The sequence below is a fragment of the Egretta garzetta genome, unplaced genomic scaffold (assembly GCF_000687185.1).
Source record: "Egretta garzetta isolate BGI_Z169 unplaced genomic scaffold, ASM68718v1 scaffold369, whole genome shotgun sequence".
In the NCBI taxonomy this organism is placed as follows: Eukaryota; Metazoa; Chordata; class Aves; order Pelecaniformes; family Ardeidae; genus Egretta; species Egretta garzetta.
This window is the reverse complement of record NW_009260837.1, coordinates 2,924,680-2,949,211: the sequence shown is the minus strand read 5'-3', so window position 1 is coordinate 2,949,211 and position 24,532 is coordinate 2,924,680. Positions and strand designations below refer to the sequence as shown.

Sequence of the window (24,532 nt, the reverse complement as noted above, 5' to 3'; positions counted from 1 at the left end):
CCTGTAGCTCTACCAAGGATGTGATTGTTCTAAAGCCAGAGTTATTGAATCAAAAAATCACTACCAGGTGCTGCTTTCTTCCATGAGGCTAAATTTGTTCTTTCTACAACACAGTTCTGACTTGAGTGATCTCCAGTTGGTGTTTTCTCCAAGCGTAGTGCTCTGCTGTTAATTTGGGATTGTTGAGCAGTTTAAAAACCATGTGGTTTTGATGAGGCCGTGACACGTTTGTAAAAACAAATGGATTTTAAACTGCTTAAGTTTCTAAATTAACCTTTAATATCTTCAATCTTCTCGGTATACCATCAAGCAAAATACTGTAGCTTCTGGTAGGATTAAAAAAAATCCCTAAAACCAATAAAGTAAAGAATTTTAGAACTTGCTGGATTCTGTAGAGGAAGCCTAAGTAATCATGGGGCATTTCAAGATGTCATTCCGTATGGTAAGGGTTTCTGTCTTTGAGTACTGATAATGGGAAGTAATAAAAATGTGGTATTGTATCTGATAACTGGTGGTATTTTGTACCATACCTACAGAATGTAGTACAAGAGAGATAATAAGGGAGGGTTATGAGGATGTGAAGTATTGAATTTGAATAGTTTAAGAAGTCAGGTTTGGATATTAGTCTAAATTTGACATCTTAAATAGATTTAATGATCACTTGAACAAGAAGCTATTATGGAAATCACAGCTGTATTCTGAGAATGTTTCGATGTGCATGTGTGATGGTGCTGGGTTTTATTTTCCCTTTCTTTAAATGAAAGGCAACTTTTTCCTTAAGGGAACTGTATTTTTAGATATACAAAAATGTTAGGCCATTTTATCCAATGAAACACTACAGTGTAGCTGCACAAGTCCATTGTGTTGTGGTGTCATGGGTTTAATCCCATTGTGTTAAAGCTAGTTGTTTACTTGAAAGAGTTTGTCATTACACATGTATCAATGAGTGTAATAACTCTTTCTATAGATAATTTCTTGATTGCTCCTGTATTTCTTGTTGTTCTGTTGTAAGCAAACAAAAAGGAGCACAGTGAAGGCAAAGGAACATGAATCTGAAATGAGTAGGGAATGCTTTTTCACAGTACAGACAACCGCCCTGTGAATTTTTTTACTTTATGGAAGCACGTGTACATATTACACTTTTTTTGTCCAACAGTTTCTAAGAACCTCCTGCAGTATTTATAGGTACTTATTCTGAAATGTGATAAAACAGTATGCTTCAAGGCATTCTTAATATCCAGAACCACCAGGCCGCGAGAGTTAACTGGTATCTTGGCTGCATTTTGCTTTGCTTTGAGGCAACAGCATTGGTCTCTGAGGGGGGTTGACTACTGACATAAATTACCTGCAGACAATTTGCCAACAGGAGAGGATGCAGAGTTTGTCAAAGGTACTTAATTATTCACTCGGTCCTAAGTGGGATGGTCTTCTGGAGAGGGTGTTGTAGGGCTAGTGGAGTGTTGCGATGCCAGGGGCTCTGTGCCATGCTGTCTGCAGGGCTGCCCCGTGTTCAGTGCAACAGCTAGTGCCTGCCTCCACCCTCGCCCCCTAAACAAAGGAGGATGTAGATATTTTTTACCAGAAGCCCAAGGCTGTAAGATAGTATACTTAAAGTATATCCTTAATTAGGCTAGGCTTGTCCTTCAGTGAGAGCATTGTTGCTTTGCTTTTGTTCTTAATTCACAAGGGATCTTCTTGCTCCCTTCTTTACTGCATTTGCTGCGTATGAACTTACATACTCTTTTTTTCAGACGGGGATGTGTTTTGGAGATAGACCATCTCTTTTGGTGATTACTAGGAAAAAGTTGCTTTAAATTCTATGTCTTTTGACATGTTCTTTTGAGGGGGATGAAACAGGGACAGATGGCTGCTAGTTGAATAGGCTTCTTTTTTAGTTTGTTTTTTATTTACTCTCTCATGCACTGAAAAGGACTGAAAGATGAGACAGAAATAAAAGAGTGGATGAGAAATAACTTTCCATTAATTTAATGCCTTATTTCATACTTTAAAAAGATAAAATTTGTTCTTTCTCCCACCCATCTCTTGTTGTAAATCTTAAATGAATTGTGTGTGTAAGATGAGCTCCATCTTCAGAAACGGCATGGGTTCATGTTAGGGGCAGATTAAGCATTTAGGGTGAGAATCAAGCATATATATTTAGAAGAAATTTTCTCCGGAGATTTTGGGCCCCAATAGCTGTGGATTCTATGGAGGTGATAAGCCTGGCTTAAGCCCAGGATCCCAGTCTGAGTTGAGACCAAGCGCGAGGCCAGCGCAGCTCGGCTGAGTGTGGCGCAGTGTCCCCGACTGCTCTGCTGGCAGGGCCCCCTCGCCTCCCCCTCTGTGACACTGTGGGGGCAGACGGGGTCGCCCTCTGTGACACAGCGGGCACCTTGCTGGGGTGGCTTTCACCGCCCAGGCTGATGCCAGAGCTCGGCTGTGTGGGATTGGAGGTGGATGTGAACTCGGGCTGTGTTCCAGGTCTGTGTTTCTTGCCTCTGTTATGGATGTAGGTAATTAATTCTGTCAACATTTTTGGATTTATAGAAACTGGAAGTGATTGTATATGTGGGAAGGGCGTTGGGGACCGTGTGTGTTTACAAACAAAAGCAAAAAGTGGTGCTTAGGTTAAGATAAAATATTTGTACGACTCCTTGGATGCATGTGGTAAAGGGGTGTACAAAGACAGCAATACCAAGCTATTGTGTTGGCTTCTGGAAATTGTGCATATGAGCTGGGGACTAGGTTTCTCAAAGCGAGCTTTGATCAGCCATTAAAACCTTATCCCAAGGGGTTGGATTTGATTCAGCTCTCTGCGCAGCGCTCTTCGCAACTGGAATTAAAATTGGGACTCCTTTGGCAATTGCTGGGCAACAGCTGATTCAAAGCAGACACAGCAGATGAGGTTAATATCAACAGATTTCAGGTCCTGCATCTGAGCTAAATTCTCGAGGCAGCCCAGTTTCTCATTCCTGGAGAGGAATGGAAACTTTAGGGTGAATTCATCTGACCTGTTTTACAGCTTATTTCAGGATGAGGTAGCGTATGGCCTAGACTAGCTGCACTGGCTCATCTCCATTGGTGGGAGAGAAACAGAGGTGACCAGTTCTGAAACAGATGCCAGTGGATGCCATTCTGAGTGTGATTTGCCTCACACTGTAAAAGTGAATTTTGATTTGAAAGATTTTTTTTTTTTTCTAATGGAGTAGGAAGTTGCCTTAAATATGGTCATTTGTGTAGTTGGGAGAGAAAAGCTAAGTGGCATTTTACAAAGCCAACAGCTTCTCAGTTTGACCCACAGAGCAATTTTACATGGCCCCGAGAAGACTCTACACAGCCATAATTATGCTTGGGAAGTATATTTGGGTCATAGACAGTCATGAATGCCGATGGTCCCATGTTAGCTTTTTTCCCAGTGTAAAATTGGGTGTGAGAAACCTCTATGAAATTTATGGTTAAACCAACAGTGTCAGCTGCGTTGGGCCTGACACAGGTATCTAGGCACTTTATGCAGTACTGCTTCCAAATGGGTAGCCCTCTGCAAAGACGCAGCTGTACTTTTTCTTGCCTCGTGTTCCCAGACCTTGAAGCGTAACAGGTCATACCACATGGCACTGAAAAGCCAGCCTTAATCTGGGGGAACAAGCATGACGTGGAGTTAATGAGCACTGAAGGAGCCATCCTCGAATATAGGCTCCTGAAGTAAAAGCCTTTGCAGGTCTGCAGGGAGAATAATGGTGGGCAACAACTACTGAGACTGTTTCAAATGAAATAACATTTGAAGCAATGCTAGCAGTTCATTTTTAATGAATTATGAAAGAATAAAATTATGTTCACCAGTTTCTGATAAGTTAATGAAGAGACACACCTGCCTTGTTAAGCAGCCCTATACAATACACAAGTCATAGTTCCATGATTTTTGGTAAGTCCTCTTTTGATACCTCTGCCTTTGGGCTTTTTGGAACCGAAACCTCAGAAATGCTTTCTGCATGTGAAAGCTGTCTCCACCAAATAAAAAAATGATGTTAGCTTCTTCTATTCCAACTCATTTTAAGCTCTGATGTTTAAGACCTTCATTAGATGACAGAGGGATTTTAGGTCAAGCACTGCCTGACTTTCATGATGATTTCCATCTGAAGGGTCTTGTATAGTGAAGTCTCTTCATGTTTTATTTAAAATTTTAGTTGGGCTCTTGACTCATGGAAAAATAAATAAAAATGAAGGGCTTACTAGGAGTGCCACAGTGAAAAAATTATGGAACTGCTTTTTCAAATGAACTGCATGACATTTATCCGTGAGAAATATCCAGTAAGTGAGTGACTAAAGTTACTGCTCTGGTTTGACATAGCAGGCAATATTTCTGAGTATTGTACGTGCAGGTGATTTACCTCTACCTCTTTTAAGTTCACCTTTAAAGTAATAAACCATAAGTGGACAAAGTCTTCTCCTAATCCTGCTTTCCCATAGCTCTGTGCTATGTTGCTCAAAGGGTAACATTACAGTGAAATGAGTATTTTCACTTCATCCACCCATAAGGGCAGGGGGAAATCCGTTTGCCATTACTGCTGGTGCTGTATTTCTATTTTGTACTTCGGCAGTGGCCCGGGCTGCGGGATGCGTAGCTCAAGAGGAGAAAACTGAACTGTTTAAAACCCTAGCCCCCAAAAAGTGAAGGGTGAAAAAGCCTCAGTGAAACTGCAGCTACTGGCAGGGTTAGGTTAACGGTTGGACTTGGTGATCTTAAAGGTCTTTTCCAACCTAGATGATTCTATGATTCTACAAATATGTGTAGATGTTTGTTTATTACAGCTTGGCCTGCATATTTCTTGCATTAGCTGAAGAGTTGGTCCTACACTGTGTGTCCCTGGCAGTTCACCTGTGCAGTGGTACGTTGTGGTGGCAGAAAATCCAGAAAGCCCATGGAAGGTGAGAGTTCCCAAAAGGCGTGCGCTTGAGCTGTGCCTTTGGTGGTGCCGGGAGTGAGCAGTTGCCCTCCCGAGGGTGCAGGCAGCGGGTTCGCCGCTGGTGGCCGTGCCCAGGAGCGTGCCCTGGCTGCGGGCAGGGGAGCGGTGCTCAGGGCAGCAGGCGCTTTGCCGGGGTCGGCCCCTGCAGCCTGCTCGTTGTGGCACATGGCCACCCAGCTGCGCACCCAGCGGGATGCGCTCGAGGAGGAGTGCGGCTTGTGCACGTGTTAAGCACATTTCTGCTTTTATATTAGAATTTCCTTAAAGTTCTCAGTGGCTGTGAGTTGGGCGTAGTAGTGTAACACCGGTATTTATGCGCTGTTTACCGGCTGTGACTGCTGGGGTATAAGCAAGCTTACTTCATTCCGCATTTTACCAGAATGATTTTCTGGATGTGAATTCTTTGCTTGGGATTCTTATTACTGGCTGAATTGAATATTAAATTACTCCTCAAACCCTCAAGGCAGTACATCAGCTTCACTCATAGCGAGCAATTTGTGCTGTGCTGTATATGCCGTGTACCGGCTTCAGTTGCTGAATTCTCCCAGGGCTAGGATTTTGCTCCATTCATTTCCATTTTTCTTTTTCAAAGTCAGAATTTTTTACTAAGGTTGAAAAATATTTTTAATGAAGTATTTTAATTTGTTCTCATATTACGAGCTTGTTTTCACCCCTCTCCTCACCCAGGTTTCACCAGATGTTTTAAATACTTTCTGAGTACATGCGCTTTCAAGGTTTTTCTGCAAATCCAATCGTGTTTAACAGGCACTGAGTCCTTGTGAATCAGAGTTGTGTTTTTCTCTGCTTTATGCCTCCCAGATCTGGCAGATGTCTCAAGTTCTAGGACAAGAGATTTTCAGTGTTTTCTGTATGAAAGCAGATAAGATTGGTACATAGTTAGAATTTCCTCAGAAAGGAAGAGAGTTTCAGACCTCTGTGGGAGGAAGGCATTTCATTGACCACATGTTTTGTAGAATTTAGTAAGTAATTAAATCCAATAATGCATCTTGTGTTGTATCAAAAGTGATTGTTTTTGTAAGGAAATCTGTACTTGTGTTTTTTCTTCACTTTTCCTCCTTTTTTTTTTTTTTTTTTTTTTAACTTAAGAGAGTGGCATATGCAACGTGTAAAGAAAATATGGTGTTTGCTCGATCTTACCTTGGAAAAAGTTCTTGATCTTAAGTCACAGTTTCAGCAAGATGGATGGTAGTTTTCACTCACAGATACATGTGCTTAATTTAGAGTTTAATTTTCACTGTGATCAGCCAAATTAAATGGATTTATTTCATTTTATCTGTAACTATGTTCTTACTTTTTTCACTTGCACTGCAATAGGAATTGTTTGTTCTGTGTTTCCTTGCTGGATTTTTTCCCGACTATTTTCTCTGTCATTTGCTTTAAGACACCTGAAGAGTCATTTTTAACAAGTGAGGAGGTGTCAAAGGTAGGGCTGCTGATTAAGGCTCTTCGTGTGCTCCGTGCTTTCTGTCTGTAGTTATCAAGCTGCAGAATGTGGGATGCCCAGTGTGTGTGGCGGGGACGAGGCTTTAACCCGAGAGGAGGTTAGCTGGTGACTTGATGGTCCGCCCTTCTGTTTCCATTTGCTGACTTCCAGATTGAGAGCCTGGTGCAGCTGGGTTAACTTGATGCCTCATGGAAATTTTAGAAAGGAGACAACCACTTCATATCAGCCTGTGATCAGAAACAGAGGGAGAAAGGAAAAGAAAAGGCATGAAGAATTAAAGAACAAAGAAGCATGGATCAGAAAAGAAAAGGGGAACAAAAAAAAAAAAAAAAAGGAGCTAGTGGCAGGGAATACTTACCTCCCTGGGGACAAATAAAAATACATAAGTGTTTCCTTGATGTTGCTTTGCCATATAAACAATTACCCTAGGAGCCATGTAAATGATGTATGGTTATGAGAGAGAAGTGGGTAGGTTTCTGCTGCCCTCCCTCTCTCCCTTTCTGTCTCTTTGTAAAACTATCTGTAGAATCTGAGACCTGGTCCATTCCAGAAACTGCAAAAAAAAGTTAAAGGCATGAAAGGGAAGGATAATCCCACATGATTGCACTTTTGTTATTTCTCAAGTGTTAATCACAAAATGAAAAATGGTATTGTGTGTAATCTTAGATTTGTATAAGTGTATGATGACATTTTGAATTACCTTTCCTGAAACACAAACTGTGGATGTCTCAGACATAGAAGACATTCACTGAATTGCAGAGCTTTAAAAATGACAGTCCTGGGGCTTTGATGGATTCTCTGTCTCCTGAAGTCTTGAAATTAAAGTCAATATTTTTCTGTATTTCCAACAGAAGTTAAAAGACTAAATGCAGACATTATTGCACAGTGTACCTGGGCTTATATAGGTGTTTGACAGGATGATCACAGGGTGTCTTCAGGATTTGAGTTATGAGGCTTGTTTGGAGCCTCGCCATAGTGCTGCAGTGTCTTTAGCGAATGATTCTTCGCATACTTGGACTTGTGCTTTTCTCTTCTAACATTCTTCTGTGTTTGTTTTCTTAACATTTTCTTTTTTTAGTGTAGTTTTTCCAGCTGCGCACTCTCTCCCTGTTTACAGTGTCCATTCCAGACGGTTCTGTAGTCTTCCCATCCCATCTGCCATAGCCTGCGCTTCTCCAGCTATGCTGCTCTAATGTCTAATGATCTAACCCTTTTCTCCTGCAAACCCTCCAGCAACCTCGTTTCTCTTCATCCATACCCTGTTTTGTTTGTAGGTGGAGAGTGTGGTTTTTTGGTGTGGGTTTTGGTTTTTTTTTTTTTTAAATTTGTTTTGTTTTGGTTTTTTTTGGAGAAAAAGGAGAAAATTCACTTTAAAGGGTTGGGGTTTTTTTTTCTTCCCCCCACGATTCAGCTCTTCTTTGGTGCAGACTTAAGAAAGATGGACAGCATCTGGTTCCATCACCATGGCTTGGGCTGGTCTTGTTCTCCTGTGGGACTGGCTGGTGACTGAGCTGCCACCCAGGAAATTGGGGCTGATAAAATTCTGCCTTAAATTTTTACACTTTCTTGGCCGTTTAACAGAAACTGATCTGTTTTGGCTCAGCTAAAAAATGGATGACTTGAACCCTTTTCTTCCCAGAGTATTTCTTCTCTTTACCATACTTCATGGCCAACTGCTGGTGTAGCTGTACCACAAAAAATTCCCGAGACTGTATTTTGCAACGCTAGCTTCAAGTGTGGTCTGGCTTAATTAGTAGTAAAACCCAGCTTCTATCTCTGGCTGTATTAGGGGCTTCATGCTGTTGTCGCGTGACTGCTTATTGTTGAACCTTCAAAGCAGAAGACAGTTCACCTTGCAGATATTTTTTTTCTTTTTTTTTTTTTTTAAGGAAAATAGATTAAAAATGTAAGCCACCACATAGATGCAAAATATGATTACAAAATGCAAAAACGATGATGATACAAAATTCTGTGAGGAAAGCTGTGCAAGAATGCCTGTGGGCCTAGGTTTTTATCCCTTTGCTTTTACAGCAAGAGACTAAAAATGCTTATGCAATATTAATTCAGGATATACAGCAAATTGGCGTGTGGAAGCATTCAATTTTCTTCATAATTGTTCTCCATTCACTTGGCCGATTATCAGTAATTTCGGGGAATTAGAGATGCTCCTTTTAGAAGTTTCTAGTGAACTCTTTAGAATTTTCAAACAATAACAAACCTGCCACTTAGGCAGCAATTTTCCCTCTCTCTGTCCTCACATGAATGTTAGATTGCTGTTTGGAAAGGCTAGACAAGCAAACTACCACGTAGTAAATCAGCATTTTTTAGCCTCGTGCTGCTGAGTGAATTTTGATCCAGTAATCTTTTGAGTTTGTTTTGTTCATGCAAGGACAGTTTGGGCCCAGGGAGGTGGTTTTTCCTTGGTAGCAAGATCTGCAAAAGTATATTTTGTTAAAAAACTTAATATTATATTTTTGCAGGTGAAGCTTGTATTTCTTTAGTCATCTCCAGGTGAATCCCACAGAAGGTAATTCAAAGCGTGTGATGTCCAGGTCTTCCCTTTTCCTCTGCTATGAAATGAAAAGGGAAACAAAATTGTTAACCCGCCTCAGGAATGGGGCCGTGAAGCTCCATTTAGTGGCACGGTGGCTTTCTGTCCTCTCTGGCCGCATCACAGGACTCAAGCACAAAGTGTGCGCAGGGACAAGGGTTGCAAAGCCCCTGTGGTCAGAAGGGGGCATGGCGAGCGGCTGTCTGGTGGGGGTGTCTGCCCAGTGCGAGTCAGTGACCCGGTGGGGTGTGTGCTCTACCTACTCCTTAGTATGTGATCACAGAACCATAGTATCATTTGGTTGGAAAAGACCTTTAAGATCATCAAGTCCAATCGTACCTGTCCACTACTAAGCCATGTCCCTAAGCACCTCATCCACCTGTCTTGAATACTTCCAGGCATGGGGACTCAGCCATGTCCCTGGGCAGCATGTTCCAGTGCCTGATAACTCAGAGAAGAAATTTTTCCTAATATCTGATCTAAACCTGCCCTGGTACAACTTCAGGCCATTTCCTCTTCAGGCCATTTCCTCTTGTCCTATCTCACTTGTTACCTGGGAGAAGAGACTGACCCCCACCTCACTACAGCCTCCTGCCAGGCAGTTGTAGAGCAGGTACCTACCTATAGTTACAGATATGCTGAGCAGCAGCATCCCCCTGTCTCTCGATTTCTGTCTCTCCCGGTCTCCTGGCTTTAGCAGGCCAAGGAGACCCAATGTCCCAGTGCTGTCCCTGTGCCAACCAGGAGCGAGGAGCATGGGCGTCTGAATGAGCGTGGGTTTAGGTGGTTTTGGCTCCTGTTCCTCTCCATGTATCTGCTTCCCAGACCTGCTGAGGTGCTGCTGATGAAGAGGAGCACCAAAGCTCATGGAGGTGTGTAACTGCTTTTCTCTCTGGCTACGTGGAAACAGGAAAAGTGATGACACTTGATCAGTGCTTTTTAGTCCAGTAGTCACAGAATCACAGACTGGCAAGGGTTGGAAGGGACATCTGGAGATCATCTAGTCCAACCCCAAACAGTCATATTTGAGATAGCCGAATTGCTTCTGAGGAATGTGTGAGCAACCTTGCTGTATGCAAACTTTTTTGGTAATCTCAGAAGAAACAAACACACCTGTTTGTTTTATTTTAATATGTCCTATGTTAGAATTGCCATAATAATCACATAAAAAGTACAAGGACGCTTAGATTTCAGGAATGGATAAAACCTAGGGGAGGTGAGTGAGGGGGGCCTGATGCTGAGCGGGGAGCAGCCCAAGCTGCCCTCCTGTCCTGCAGCAACGTGTTTTGCAAGGCCTGCCTCCAAGAGTTGATCCTCCACGAGTGGCCTTTCCTCTTGCTGGCTTTTGCATGATGAAGAGCCCCTCTCCTAGAAATGTTCTGCTGTGGAGGGGAGGGGACACCCTCCATTATTAAGATTCAGACTTGATTCCCACATGCGCTTTGGGCTGGCTCACTTTTTAAAGCTTTTGAGGAGGTCTGCAGTTTGCATCTGTGTTGCGTGACCAATGGATACATTTTCTCTGCTCCTAAATTTGAACTTTGAGAGGAAGAGTGTTAAACGTCCTTTGGAAGTATTTTCAAATGCTTTAAAATCTCATCAGAGACACAAAAGTGAACTATGTAATGAATTAATGACTTTTAAAATAGTTTTACAAATTCCAGAGAAGAAACACAAAGTAATGAATTTGTTCTCAGAAAGCTATTTAGTTTCAGAAACATTTAAGAAATGTCTTCAGTGTTTATGTGAATATGGAAGATAATATTTCAGTTTCTGTACAGACAAGATCCCAACTAAAACAGATGCGTGTTTGTACAAATACAAATTTACTTTTGCGCTGGGGTGACCTTAAAAAACATCTGCATGGGGTTCTCTGTTTTAAATAGCTGTTTTATTTGCAGTGATGCTAAGTATCTCAGATATTATTTAATGTGGTAGATTTTTTGACATCTCAAATATCAAATGTACTAACTCTCTTAGTTGTTAAAATACTCTGCCTTCAGAGATTACATAAACATAAGTAACTAAAGAACGATAAGCTATTTTTCTGCTCTCTTATTTTATGTGAAACTTAAGATAGCTACTTTTATTAAACAGTAAAGCAGTTTTTTGTCAGAAACACCACGTTTAATGTAAAAATAGTTTGGGAAAATATACATGAACAATTTCTTAGAGGCAACTTTCAGATTTTGAACTAAGCACTTCAAAAAACAGGCGGTTTCCTGCTAGAAGCACATTGACTGCTTGATGCAGAGGAGTTGATGATCTACGAGAGCCCATGGATGTTCTACTTGCAGTCGTTTGTACATCTTCCCCGTGTTTATTCTGTGAATGTCCAGGTGCTGTGTACAAACCTCATAAGGATGCATGGATGGAAAAATCAATATGCTAGGGAGATCTTAATACCAGAAAGCTCTCTAAATTCTAATGTAAGATAAAAATGATGGTACTAAGACTTATTACCTAAAATCCATTGCTCTCAGGTTAACGAAATAACTCCATCAGTACAGGAGATGGCTCTCTCCTCCTGTGGCTTTCTTTTAGTGGTTATGCAATATAACTTTCTTCTTTTTGAGAAGTGGAAAATACCTGAATTGCATGTCACAGAACCTTTGTGGAGAACTTAACTTAAAAAATATAATTAGAGTGAATTTTATTTTTGGTTGTAGCAACAGCATCTTACAGATGTGGAGCTACCAGGTGGGTAGGGGAAGCCCATGGATGCAGAGGACTGGTCACTGTAATGGTCACACAGTTGTCCTTTACATCCTGGCTGTGGCATCAAAGTGCAGCTTGGGCACTCATCCAGAAAGGCAGCTCCTCCTTTGGATCTCAGTGCTGACAGTTGGATGGACAGTGACCCTTCCATGTTCCTGCTTTACTCCCACATGTATTTTTCTCATGGGCTGGGGTTGTTAGCCTGGACACTGCAGGGACTGTGTCCGGGTGCGTGGCACTTGGGGACATGAGTACACTGTCCGTCAGCCCGCATGCAGGCACCCTGGCCATGGCCTTACGTGGACTGGAGGGACTGCTGTTCCTCTGTTTCTCTTCTGTCCATCCTCTGGAGAGGTTTTGCCAGCTTGTCGTCTTTTGGCAGGGGGACCTTGGGGAGCACAGGGTGTATGTAGTAGTAGCATGAGGCACTTAACCGGGTTCAGGTGCAGAAGGAGACAGTTGTCAGATCAGTTGTAACAGCACTTTTCTTCTGCTCTGTGCAAAATGCAGTCTGTTGGAACGGCTTTGCAGACTGCTCTTGTCCAACAGACTGCTTGCAGGGCTTTTCCTGGATGTCCTGTCCTGGGCTATTGATTTTCCTTTGAATCTTTTGGGATTCCTCTTGTTCAAGCAACAGCCTCCAATTATTGATCTGATGGAAGAGGACCAAGTAACATACAGTTTGCCCCCTCCTTTTCTCATTTCAGTGCATCAATACATTTTGGGCTGCAGAACAATAAATACCTTAATTAATCTCCTTTGAAGAACGAAACAGAATGAAAACTCCTTAATAGTATATATAAAATTAGTAATATATTTTTAAATATTAGTAATAAATAGAATGTGTCCACCTCATGTTCCCTTTCTGTCTGCAGATATTTCACATTGTTGTAGCACATTCTAGGATGAGACAAGGAGGGAGGCTGGTGGTGTGGAGACAGCTTGGAAAAGTTAGCTGCTGGGAACCTGACAAATTCTGGCACAAAGTATATACCATAGTATTTCAGTAAATATCTTCTGTTAGTTCTGGCTAAAGCTGTTTCTCCACTAAGAAAAATGATCTTCATCTCTGGGCTAGAACCAATCACAAATTATAACGAAAACTGGCAACTGCAAGCATGAAAAGTCATTGATTCGTGAACTGACTTTCATGTAGTGAGATTCCTTTTTGAATTTCAGCTGAGGTTCTTTGTATTTGCTTATTCTTCGTTTTGAACTTTTAAGAATAATTTTTGACTCTCTTTAGCCTTGGCAATGTGAAATAAAAAAAGTAAGAGGTATGTAATTAAACACACAGTGTAACTGCATGTTTCCAGAGTTGTGGGGGGGCAGGGAGGAAAGGAAAAGAAGAAGAAAGAAAGGTAGAGGTTGCCAAAGTTTCTCCAAGGTGTAGAAAATTTTTTACATTTCCAGACGAGAATGATTCAGGCTCCCTGCTGTTGTTGTAAGGGACTTTGTAAAGTACAAGTAAAGATAGATGGGAATGCTCAACTTTGCACATTTCAAGCAGCAGCTAAGTCTCCTACTACTCATTACGCATGGTTTTAAAAAAGAAGGGAATATAGTTTACTATTATAATATAAGAAGAATTAAAGATGTCTGGTCTGTCACCCCTTGGAGAGCAGCGGATGCTTTGTTTTATTGTCCCACTGTGGGCGTTATCTGAACAATTTAACTAACAACTTCCAATGTAGTCTAAATTGCCTTACTCCCTATTTGGCTACTGGGAACACTGGAGTTTACTGCAGAAAGTGATCTTTAACCTTGAGAGTTAATGAGAAGATTTCAGCATGTTGTGCTGATAGCTGGAGCTTCTTATTCCCCACTCATGTAATTGGAAGGAGGTTGTTTGGATGCCATTAAGTTTTTGTAGCCCCCAAACTTCGCAGCCTCCCAGACCATTCTCCAACCTACCCCCGATGAAAGGTCAGGCACAGCATTGCATCTTTTTGCAGGGGGCCACGCTGTCTGCCCTCCCATGTCATGAGCGTGGCAGCTCTGCTGCCGTGCATCCCCTGTGGATGAGGAGGGCTGGTGGCATTTCATCTCATTACCTAAACACGCAAATACTTGATTTATCTTTGGGGATTCAGCTTGATACTTGTAGTTGAATGACAGAAAAGAATATTCTTGAGATTTTTATGCTCTGTGCTTTGCCTTTGAGCTGTGTTAGTCCCTGCATGCAGAAGAGCCTTCTGCTTAAAATTGTCTATCTGAGCACGTGGAGTGGCATGACACAGCCTTTTCCTAGTTCTGCTTGAGATCTTTTACCCTTCTTGGTCATCAGCGGCAGAGATGAGCTCAGTGAAACGTTAACTCGCAGAGATTTGATAACACTTTAAATGAGAGCGTGTTTCATGAATGTTACCAACATGTTTCTAATAATTCTAGTAAATGTTTCTGTCATGGGAACAAGAACAAATGCCGTTAAATTTGCAGAAGCTGTTAGCAATTTTTAATAGTTGCTCAGGACTATGCTCACTCTATCTTATTATAGATGTTAGTTGTAATTTTTTTTTTCCCATGTTGGAAACTCGGTAGTGTGCAGTAGAGGCTGTTCCCTCCCACACGTTCTTTTTTCTTTAGATTTTGTGTGTATAGCTATGCAAGTGCATGCACAGATAATTTCTGACCAAAAAATCCCCTTTAAAATTATTGTAGCCAAGTTTTCTTGGTTGTCGTAACTATTATGCTTCAGTTAAAAATCTGTCTAAATTCTGTAATAAAGCTGTGTGGATTTTGGGTAGCACAGGTTCAGATCCACCTCGAGGTACTAATATCCCAGAATATTTGCCTCGTCCAGTCTGGCAGTGGCCTGCGAGCTGGATGTAAGTGATCATTTTTATATCTCAGAAACCCCCCAGCTGGGTTTTTGATGATTCCTGTACTTCTCCGCAGTGGAGCGAGGCTGGAGCCAGCCGTGCTCTCCCCAGCCTGCGGGGAGGAGAGGCTGGGTGCCCAGTGCCAGCTCCACGGTGAGGAGGTTCTGCGCCACAGAAATGTGGAGGTCTGCCAGGTTAACGGCCGAACACTTTCAAAGATGGAGTATTCATCTGATGACTGGCAAAGAAATACCTCTTCCCTCACCGATTCAAACATAACCGGGGTAAATGGTGGTCATACACATCTTGTTCACAGTTCACATAGTTAAGATACTGCTAGCATCCCACTGCTGCCTGTTATTTACCATACCCTGTTTAATCACTGGACTACTCCATGATGGTCCTGTTGTGATGTCTTTACTCGTGCAGAAGTTTGGATGGTTTTTTTCCCCTTCTAAACCCCTGTGGAAATGCCGTAGGTTTTCATTTCCTTGCTGCTTGCCCCGGAAATGGCCGGTGGGAAGGGTTTCCTTTGCGGGGCAGGAGCTGCGGAGGCAATGCTGATGGGCAGCACGGATGCTCTGCAGCCCTCTGGGGCAGTGCAGACCATTACCTTTTTGAAAAGCCAATTAGTGCCATAATTCATGAGCCAGTGGATGCGGCATTAGGTTCAGATGGAGAGTAGGGAAGGAGAGAGATTCCCATACCAGCTTTGTAAGGACTTGTGTAACAACAAGTCTCTTGCTAATCACACACATACCTGCACATATGAGGTGACGCAGTGATGCACGAGGCTGTGTCGGCAACAGATGTTGATAGAAAGTTAATTCTAGTCTAAGTCAGAAATGGATATAGGCTGACAAGTAGTTCTGAACCCGTGATACCCAGTACTGAAGTGATGGCACTTCTGCCCACCCCTTTTCCTCATATAAAGGCATGGTGATGGTGTGGGCACCAGAAGGGGGGTCACAACATTGGCAACCACAGCAGGTTTTCTCCAGCTTAAACTCACTGATGTGTATTACACACATTTGTATCATTCCTGGTTCTCTCCGACGGAGCTCTTCAATCTACAGTCCTTACAATCTAAATCCTACCGTTGCATCTATATTTCTTCCCTTCTGTCCAGGAAAAAGTTGCAAACTTCTTCCTCTAAGTGAGCCTTTCTGAGCATACCCAGAGCATTTTGACCACAAATAATCCACAGTTTTCACATCACTGCATTATGTTCACCAACAGGAGCAATATCACCATTCAGTTTCAGGGGATTTTTCAAAGTTGTGGTAAGAAAGGTATTTGCCAGCATCCCTCCTGTGTCAGGGGGGCGAAGCCCTACCAACTCAAAGCAGCTAGGAATTTGCTCCTGCCATTGCAAACCTTTGCCTGCACTGCAAAATGACTTGTGAATGCAGATACAAAATACAGTGTCTTCATTATAATATAACAATATCAATCAGAGTCTTATTAGTGAGGCATGATCTTTGATGTAAGCAGAAAAACTTCAGCGGTAGCAAAGTTGATGTTGCTTGTGCTGTCATGCAAGTGTTTGGAGAAGTAGTGAGTGGGATGGTGTTCTGCAAAAAATTTGTAACATCTGGGGGACTAGAAGTGCATTTTTCTTAGATTTGTAGCAGTAGTGTGAAAATAGGTAAAGACATGATCCAGCATGTTTTAAGGAAATCCGTGAAGAATGTACCCAAAAAACTGAGACTGCAGCTCATTAAAACGTACTGAGACATAATTTTTTGACAGAGATGAGTAGAACATTTGTAAGATCTGACATTTTTGTCTTTTCTTTTGGCATGCAAAGATATTTGCATTTTAGAAAAAGGCCCAGAGAAAGGAGACAGAGAGGGTGTAGGTAATTAAATTTTAATTTCAGTTTTAAAGATCCTTCTCTAATTAGCTTTAAAAGTCAGTGTCTAAGTAAATTGAGTTTCAAGGTGCAATCATCTTTTTCCTCCTGGATCTCAGTATTCAAAAGTAAGAAGAAAGAATATTAGAGAAATAGAAGGAAGATTGTTATTGTAAAGGCCTTTCAAGATAAGGATTTAACATAACCTCATTATTAAAATATAACTGTGGCAGGTTGATGTTTTCTTATTTTTGAATTTCAAAGTAATTGAGCAGTCATGGTTGGGAAAAAGGAAAATTTAGTTTCTATTAAAAGAAATTGAAAATAATACTAAGAAGATAAGGACTTTTCTTCTTTCTTTTGCTTTGTAAGAAGACTTTTTCTTTTGGTGGCTTGGTTGCATTCTTTCCACTGCCATCCATTCTTCCAGAGAGGTTTGTTCTTTTCTATGAGTCGTTTTTGATTGTGTCTTGTATTTCTTAAAGGTACGCAAGCATGCAGTGGAGTTCTGTTTGTGCATCTCACTCACCCAAGTGTATTTACTCTTAAGTTGATGCGGTGGCTAGGGACATGTGCAAACCTGTCAGGTTTTGCAGGCTGAGAGTAGGAGTCCTACTACGTGCCTGGTTCATCTGCCATCTGCTAGGACCACGTTGTGCCCTTCTAGTGCCGTGGTACAGCCTCTGCCCCGCTCCTCGTGTGGCTGCCTGCCAGATCTCTGGCAGCACAGGGCAGTGGTATGAGGAAAACAGAATAATTGTGATTTGTCATGATTTTCATGTGCAAACGCTTATAAATGTGCCATTTTAAAGCTAAAGAAATAAGAAAGCAGAGAACAATATTTGATAACATTGAAAATGTATCTGTGAGGAAGCACATAAGCTGTTGTTTGAAGATGAATAGCGAGAAGAATAACTGCAAACAGTTGGTTTGTACATGAAGTAGTTATAAATATCTGGAATTGTGTGAAGTTAACAATGATTTTTTTTAATCTGTAAGGGGAATGGCAGTCTTGTTATTTAACCAAGAGTTCTGAATGTAGAGAAATTCATTTTAGAAGTTGACGTTTTTAAGCATAAACATATTTTCAAGTAGACAAATGCTAATTATCTAGACTGTGTCATCCTAAGCTTTCTTGTAATTCTGAAAGGGAGAGTCGTGAACGCTAGATAGTTGTCATTTGTAGGTGAATGATGCACAATTGATGTAATATTTGCAGATGTTAAAGCATTTGATAGAAATTGAAGTGTCTTGGAAATTCCAAGTTAATGTGAACATAAACACTTCAGTATGATTTGAAAATCAGAAAAGAAATCTTAAAAGGGAGGCACTTAGTCTAGAGATTGTTGTCCAGTAGGGTGTCATGAGGTTTCCTGTTAGTTTTGGGTTTATTTAACATCTTTAAATCTGGGAGAAGCAGTACTGCAAATAGTATGTTCATTACATTTCCATATGTTGATAAGCTAGGAAAGGAGAATAATACGAATGGAGGAAAGATAAACAACCCAATAGAGATGTAGTACACATACTGGAAAAATACAATTTAATTCTTCCTGAATAAATAAACGCTAAGGTATAAGAATATTGATCTAAACTGAACATATACTTTAATTAACAAGACAAAGATGCTGAAGTGAGGCTATAGAAAAAAGTTTTAGGATTTCTGTGGATGGTCTGGATTGATACCATGACAGTAAAATACCCAAATGTAATTGTTGACTGTGTATTAGCGTCAAAGTTCAAAAAAAGACAGGGAGGGTGCTCCTTGTAAGACAGCACTGAGGGTATTTCGTAAGAGAAATACACTATTCTGGGTGTCTTCTGAACATGTTAAGACCAGAATAATATTTACAAAAATGAACAGCAATAGAGAATTAAGAGAGGAGGAGGTGAAGTTATGTGCTGCGCGGCACCATTTAGGGGAGAAATGCTGTAATTGTCGGTGACACATGAAACATAGTTTTGTAAGTGAAGGGGAGTAGTGACTAGTAGCAGGAGGATAAACTTGGGGAAAATAATACAAATTCAGAAAAAAAAAAATTCTAAATATTTTAGCCACATAAAGAGTATTCACTTTGGGAAGTGCTGCAAATTCTTTTATTAAATAATCATAAGTTAAAAGTCAAATGGATTCTAGGGGAGAGAAAAATACCGCTCTGGGCCATGAGGAGAGAATTGGTGGTGTGTATATGTCGTCTTCCTTTGCTGATGTGTCCAAAAGAATGTTTCTGAAGAGAACTGCAACTGGTGGTAGCTTTGCAGTGCTACTGTTTAGCATCCCTCCCAGCAGCTGCCTCCGTATAGCACGCCTGAGTTTGCATCTGTGGGACGGGTCATGCAGTTGTCTGGGGAGTAGTTCTTCACCTCTTTGAACTGCTTATGCTTACAATATTTTTAATTTTCTAATTCAAGATGGCTACATTTGATTTGCACTGTTAATCTTTTCAAGAAGTGGTGGCATATGTTAGCTGCTGGTGGGGTTTAATGCAGTTTGTAGGTAAGTTCACAATCAGCTGGTTTTTGTTTCCAACTGTGTTTCTTCTATCTGAAGAGAAAAAGCTTTGAAAACCTGTGTGGTTTTAAACCACAACAGCCTCAGTGGTCTTTGGAAGTTACTATCATCTTGTCTCGAGAGGTTTGCCAGAATGAAAGTTGAACCAATTTGGGGATTTGAGCTTTCAAAGGTCACAAGGGATGTTTGGCTCTCGCTGTGACCAACTGAGTGGAATGAGGAGCTGGACTGAACCTGTTGTAATTGGAACCAGAGTTCAGGGAGCTGTTGCTGGAGTGTGAAACTCAAGGCTAATCTAAATATTTTTTTAAAGCTATTTCAGTTAAATATAGACAAAGTCTTGTCTTGTAGTTTCAAGTACTTCAAGTGAAAGAAGCAGTCCTGCTTTCCTGAGCCCCAGGATGACCCTGATTCATCCTTCCCCTTGAACTCCGGATGAGGATTTGAGTGGTACGATGAGCTGGATGGGCGACACAAGCAGGAAAGCTGTTGAGTCTCTATCTCCCAACCTCAGACTCGGTGCTGAGGTAGGCTCTCTGTACATAAGCATATACACCACACCTCGACATATATACATTCCTACAGGAGTTTTTTTGTTTGTTTTACTGAATCATCATTTTCCCAGAGAAGACTCTGGAGTATAAAGGGTGGGGAGAAGTTCTGTTCAGGTCTACTCATCAGTCACGGGCCTGATGGTCTGTGTGAGGTGGCCAGAAATGACCATAAGATCATTTTTCATTTCTGTGCCTTAAATTCACTGCACACCAAACTGTGCAAGCTGACAGTGGCACTGAGGAGCTGAAACAGCAGTTGAAATCTTCAGAGTAAAATTGTCTTGGCTATGCTATATAAATATATGTGTGTATTTTTCTAGTCATGCCCTCCAAACTGACATCTGAGAGGAAATTGGTATGGGAAGGTATGTATTAGCTCTGCTCGGAGACCACCATCCTTTGTGCTGAATGCCTGCGTGCAGAACGACACATTCAGCTTTATGGATGAAATTTGCCAGATCCTCAAATGCTTTTGCTCGTGAGCATATTTGAAAATCAGAGAAGGTGATGACCCTTTTAAAATAAAAATGGAATTGCTGGCAGGAAGGAAAGGTATAGCTCTGTGTTCTTAACATTTAAAGATGGTTATAAAATGTATATTGGCTGTTTTTATAATTTATAGTGAAACTGCTGTTGCTTTTAATAAAATGAGAGTTCCAGTCAGAATTTCATGATTATGAATGTGAGCATTTTGGTATCCAGCTTGGAGTTATCCTACAAATAACCATTTTCTAGCAGAACTGTGGCTATATACATAACTTAATAGGATTCTCTGTCACACATAATTCTTCCTGAAGTTACAGTATTGGACTCGTTGCTGAATACTTCAAGTCCTTGAATGTGGCACAAAAACTGAGTTAGTGGTAACTTTCATGATTTTTAATTTAATTTTTCCTTAATTCTTAGACTTTTAAAACTTCCTGTAATTCCTTATTAGATTTACTGTTTCAAGTGCTTATTTAAAAGGCACCTTAGCTGCAGAAGCAAATCAATATTTACAGTGCATTAGTGCCACAGAGAATTTGAAGCCTTGTGATTAGAGTTCATTGCTGTTTTATCCACTCTTCAAAGAAACCACAGACTTCAAACAGTATCAGCCATCATCCTGGAATCAGTGACATTGCATCGGTCCCATGCGTACTTCATCTTGTGGTTTAATTATTAAGTTCTTTTCCTTTGATTTTCCTTTTAATATTTCAAAGTATATCCTCTTCAAATCTGTAAATTCAGGTAAACCAGAAGATTGTAACCAACGATATATCGGTAGAAAAATCTGTCCAATATATTCTGTTTTGTTGTTGTTTTAATGGAGAGTATCAAAAAAGAGTTAGAATGGTCTCTCAGAATAGAATTGGAGACAAGAATGCAGGATATTGTATTTACAACTTGCGGTTAATATAGTGCAAATGAGATTTAATTCTTGGATAAATACCTGGAGTGGTATTGACCATTGTCAAGCAGCATACACTAGAGGTAGCTCCATGTCCTTGTTGTTCTATTCTAGCAATTAAAAAAAAAATTATGGCATGTTTAAATTTCTAGTTTAACTTGGAAATACATAGATCCAGCACACCCAAATTACTATCTTTTATCATTCATTTTATTATGAAGTTTGGTTAGTAATACAAATCACTTTTCCATTTGCAGGAGAAGAGACTAGAATCGATCACGTTGTATCTTTGTATTGACAGAATATCTTTTTTTTTCTTTTTTAAAAGATTTGGAGAAATGTTCAATAAATGTCTGAAAATACCTCAATAACTAACCTTCCTAAAAGGAAATGGGTCATCAGTGAATAGATTTTGTAGAGAAACTTCTCACATTAATGTTTTCTCTGGAGCATATTAATCTTTGGGAATTCCATTGCATAATTAACTTTTTCTGTATTGTGAAAAGTCTCTGCTAGTTTGCATGGTGCAAACTGTTGGGTTTTTGCTACAGAGCAAAGGCAAGGCAGGGAGAATTGCTCGCTCGCCTCCAGAAGTGCTGACTTGAGTTCCAGTTTCTTCCTCCCGTTCTTTGTTGGCAGTTTGGCTTCTCTTCTTACAGAAGTTCACCCAACTGAACTTTTGTTTTGTCAAGTAATTTGAAGAAAGGGTGTAAAAATACAAGAACATTTTGCTATCGCCGTGCTTATATATAGATATACGAGCATAAGGAGCAAGTGAACTCATGTTTGAAAATTGTAATTCTCTGTTGTAGGGTGGGGAGCTAAGGCAAACGGGATAATATGCACGGGCTGCTGCTTGGAACAAATATAGATTGGTGTTTTTCTTCAGCGGCACTGCATACTACAGAGCCACTTTCTTGCCCGGGCTAATCTAATAACTGCGAGCCTACGTTCAGGGCTAACAGCAGCGCAGGCGCCGCTGTGAGTGGGTCACTTCATTCCATTTGTGGGGCCGTGGCTGGGGCTGCAGCTGGGGCCCCTCTGTCACAGGGCGCTCTGGCCATCGGGGAGCACGCTGTTATTCTCTTTGCCACCTAGGGGGAAATGAGAGGCTTTACCTTCAGCTGCTTCGTGAACCTTGAAGTAGTTGAAGACAAAGCAATCAAAGAAAAACCCCTCTGAGTTCATGAGTATATACTGAGTAATCAAAATCGAAGGAGAGTTAACTCAGACCATAAATCCTTTTCTCTGTAATTAGTGTTCTTTCCTGAAATATTCTTTTAATTACTTCTACTTCTGTTATATCCATATGTAAATATGTACAAATGTATATATTTATAAAGGAAAACATTTTGTTTGCTAGAAATTAACTCTTGTGAATATTTTTGTTATGAAAATAATAAACCCCCAGAATTTTCAAAAGAAAGACGAATAGTACAGCGATTGTGGGAAGAAGCATAAATTAATTCTGTTATTCTTGTGTACCAGGGTAGACTTGAAATAGACCGACCGGTTGGTGTTTCATCCTGTAACACTTGTGCATGCCTCAGCAGCACCAGTCCTAGTTGTTTAAAAAAAACAAAACCCCAAAACCTCACACATTTTCTCTGTGGCATGAATTATGGTATTGGTCACTGTCTTTACAATGCCATGCAAGACAAGATTCTGTGTTTTAATAGTTATACGTGGCATTAACATAAAGCTATTCGAAAACTTGAGACTGGTTAAACTCCTGTCCTTGTGTTTTCCTGCTCATATTGTGAGATGTGCACCTTCAGCTTCCTCGGGAACTGTTTCATCATTGCAAAATTGCCCGGTTTTCATTCTCAGGTGTTGGCCAGTGTGCCTTTCCCTGTGACTCCGCTGCTTACGTGTCGTGGCTTTTACCTTTTCCTTTTCCACTTTGCATTCAAGGTTCCCAGTGCAGCAGTAAAGAGAAACACAACTGATAAATCACGTCCCCTCCATTCCGATGCTGAGTGGGAGAGTGCTAAGAGGTCGCAAATACAGGCAATGAAACTTCTGTTTGGGCAAGGAGACGATAGATGTGTGGATATTTGTTGTAGGATAATAAATGAAATTGGAAAAAATTAAGTTGTATTTCAAGAGAAACTAACTTTAATGTGCCATCAAGGTTTCCAGAATGGATTTGACCTCTACATATATTAAAAAACCTTCTCTCCTCCCAATCAGTCTACCTGCCTGCTGCATCATTTATTGCTAACAAAATATTTTTCTCCTGTCAGTCATGCCAGCTGGAAGGCTAAGGGAATCAGGGTAAATCAGCACAGATCTTGTTTCAGCTGTCAGGAAGAGGCAAAAGAAGAATGCAGAATAGAAAACAGTCACTTCCGTAAGTTTTGAGACGGAAACGGAGAGTATGTTTTAGAAGGTGAGCAGGCTGCCTTTCACTGCATAGGAGCTGTTGCGCAGCTTCTTGCAACCACGTTGTGCTGGCAGTGCCCGTGCTGCAGCCGTGGCAGTGGGGTGGGGGACGCCTTGTCCTAGCTACCCCTGAATTGTCACCAGGCTGTTGAATTTAAGCCTTTGGCTACTTGCTCTTTAAAATACCTGTAAGTCACCTTACCCTCTTATTTGTTCAAGCTTATGCTGTTTTTTATTTTACATGGCAACCGACAGATAATAGCGATGCTGTGTTTGTACATGTACAGCCAATGAGCAGTGCTAGGTCCAAAGAGCCTGGTTTAGCCTTGTTTTCTCCTTGTGTGGCCAAGTGGCAAGGCTGTGGTTTTGAGGAAACAGACCTTGTCCTTGAGGAACTATGTTGAGGTCGATAACTCTTTACTCTGTGAAACCACATTTGTCAAAACCACCCATCCAGAGCTTGAAAAAAATATTTTTCTTATGTGAAAAACATTTTAAATCTAGTCAGTGTTTATTTACTGTCTGTTTTATTCTTTAGATATGCCTCTTCATGTCCGACGGAGTAGTGACCCTGCACTGATTGGCCTCTCAACCTCTGTAAGTGACACAAATTTTTCGTCAGAAGAGCCTTCACGGAAAAACCCTACAAGGTGGTCCACAACAGCAGGCTTTCTCAAGCAGAACACCCCTGGTGTACCCAGTGCTCATGAAAGAAAGGTATATTTCTTTCTCCCTCTTTACCCAATGAATGACAAATGTATATGAATCTTGAATTGTTGTTTTGTCTGTCTCTCACCCGCTCCTGATTTAAACTTGTGTTTTCTGACCTTGTCCACCACCAAACCCCAGCAGCAGCAGAGGAGTGTTTGTCTCACACATCTCCTGCCCTCAGGAGACTCAGTGATTCCCACAGCAGGGGCTCCAAGAACTTGATTTTGCCATTAACTGTAGTTGAAACTCTGATTACTCATTAATCTGCAAAGCAGGGCCTACATGCTGTCATGCATTTTCTTTGAAAGCAAACAGGTCATGTCTATAGTGATTTTTACTGATCTCCATAGAAGCCCTAATGTCAATGAATAATCTGCATGCCCACAGCTGATCTGGTCTGTCTTTCTGACATAGCATTGCTAGTTTTGGCTTTCTGGGGTATTACTCAAGTAATACGAACCACAAGTTGCAAACGCTCACTCTCCTTGATAACGTTTTGAAAACTAAAACAGTGAAATGCAGAGTGAGTATTTTTTCCTTTATTTTTTCAAGATGATTTCAGTATCTCTACATGAATTGCATTATTAGCTAGAGAAGTCAGCAGG

The 24,532-nt window shown here is 41.0% G+C and overlaps 1 protein-coding gene across 1 annotated transcript in view; it reads left to right on the top strand.

Annotated features, from left to right (window-relative positions):
* Positions 1-24,532, top strand: part of PARD3 (par-3 family cell polarity regulator) — a gene marked incomplete at its 5' end in the record, with an annotated part of 308,728 nt that overhangs the window by 6,264 nt on the left and 277,932 nt on the right. Inside the window, one exon of the mRNA XM_009647030.2 lies at positions 23,755-23,933. Coding sequence (XP_009645325.1) covers positions 23,755-23,933 — 179 coding nt within the window. The remainder of the gene's footprint in view (positions 1-23,754; positions 23,934-24,532) is intronic.